This window comes from Octopus bimaculoides, chromosome 20 (assembly GCF_001194135.2).
Source record: "Octopus bimaculoides isolate UCB-OBI-ISO-001 chromosome 20, ASM119413v2, whole genome shotgun sequence".
Taxonomy (NCBI): domain Eukaryota; kingdom Metazoa; phylum Mollusca; class Cephalopoda; order Octopoda; family Octopodidae; genus Octopus; species Octopus bimaculoides.
Window position 1 is genome coordinate 44,462,857 of NC_069000.1, and position 1,109 is coordinate 44,463,965.

The 1,109-nt window shown below is 28.5% G+C and overlaps 1 protein-coding gene across 3 annotated transcripts in view; it reads right to left on the minus strand.

The window, feature by feature from the left end:
• Positions 1 to 392: 392 nt before the first annotated feature.
• LOC106870178 (netrin receptor UNC5B-a) overlaps positions 393 to 1,109 on the minus strand; it is a 48,827-nt gene continuing 48,110 nt past the window's right edge. For all 3 annotated transcript variants that reach the window (XM_014916189.2, XM_052975106.1, XM_014916181.2), the window contains exon 9: positions 393 to 818. In XM_014916189.2, coding sequence (XP_014771675.1) covers positions 814 to 818 — 5 coding nt within the window. In that variant the 3' untranslated portion in view covers positions 393 to 813. The remainder of the gene's footprint in view (positions 819 to 1,109) is intronic.

Consider the following 1,109-nt stretch of genomic DNA (forward strand, 5'->3'; position numbering starts at 1 on the left):
GAGAGAGAGAGAGAGAAGTATGTATATATATATATATATATACGTATACACACACATGTGTATATATATATATATGTATGTGTGTGTGTGTGTGTATGAACATGTTTACATATATATATATATATATACACATAAATATGCACTTATATGTGTGTGTGGAGGCTTGTATGTGTGTTAGTGTGTATATATGTATATAGGCAGACGCACATAGAAGCAAACGATATAATCACGCACGCACACACATACCATCCGTTACTAAATCGGAAAACATGATCCCGTTTTAATTTAAAACACGTTTTTAATGCGACCACGCATTAGTATTTCTTACATTTGGAGCACCCTACATCAACTTCATAAAGCTGCAAACGACAACAAGAACAACTCAAGAAAAATTTGATTAAAAAAATGTTATCTTTTATTTACAAAGCATTATTTTTTCAAAAAACGAGTATGTTCTTCCATTTTAATCAGCTGCAATAAACAGAGTCGTCTGCAAAGATTTCACTTATGTGTTACTACTTTGATGTCTTAAGCACATAAAGATATAAAAATAATGAGTATAAAAGAAATGATTTCCGTTCATTATACCATTTTCGGCAGATATGCCATTTAAATGTTTTCTTTTTTCATACATTTTTCGTATACTGTTTTATGTTTTTGTTTCTCTTATCACGATAACTACCGCAGCAGACGATAGACATTTTAAGACGGTCTTTCATTTTTACATGTCACCGTTGTATTCTTGTGCTTCTTCCTTTGTTGTTTTTGTGGTAGCTGTTGTTGTTGTTTTTGTTGATGATGATGATGATGTTGTTATGCTGGAAAAAGAAGTTTAAAAATAACGATATAGGATTCTTCATAAGTATATACGACTTTATGTATGCACATATGTAAGTATATATGTGCATATTTTGTATAAATGTACATGTGTATCTACATAAATATATGTATATCCATTAATGAATATGTGTTTATATATAAATATACATCTATTCATGTGCATATGTATATATGCATAAAATATGTACAAATGGGCATACTTATGTATGTATGTATGTGTGTGCATATATATATATATATATATATATATATATATATATATATATATA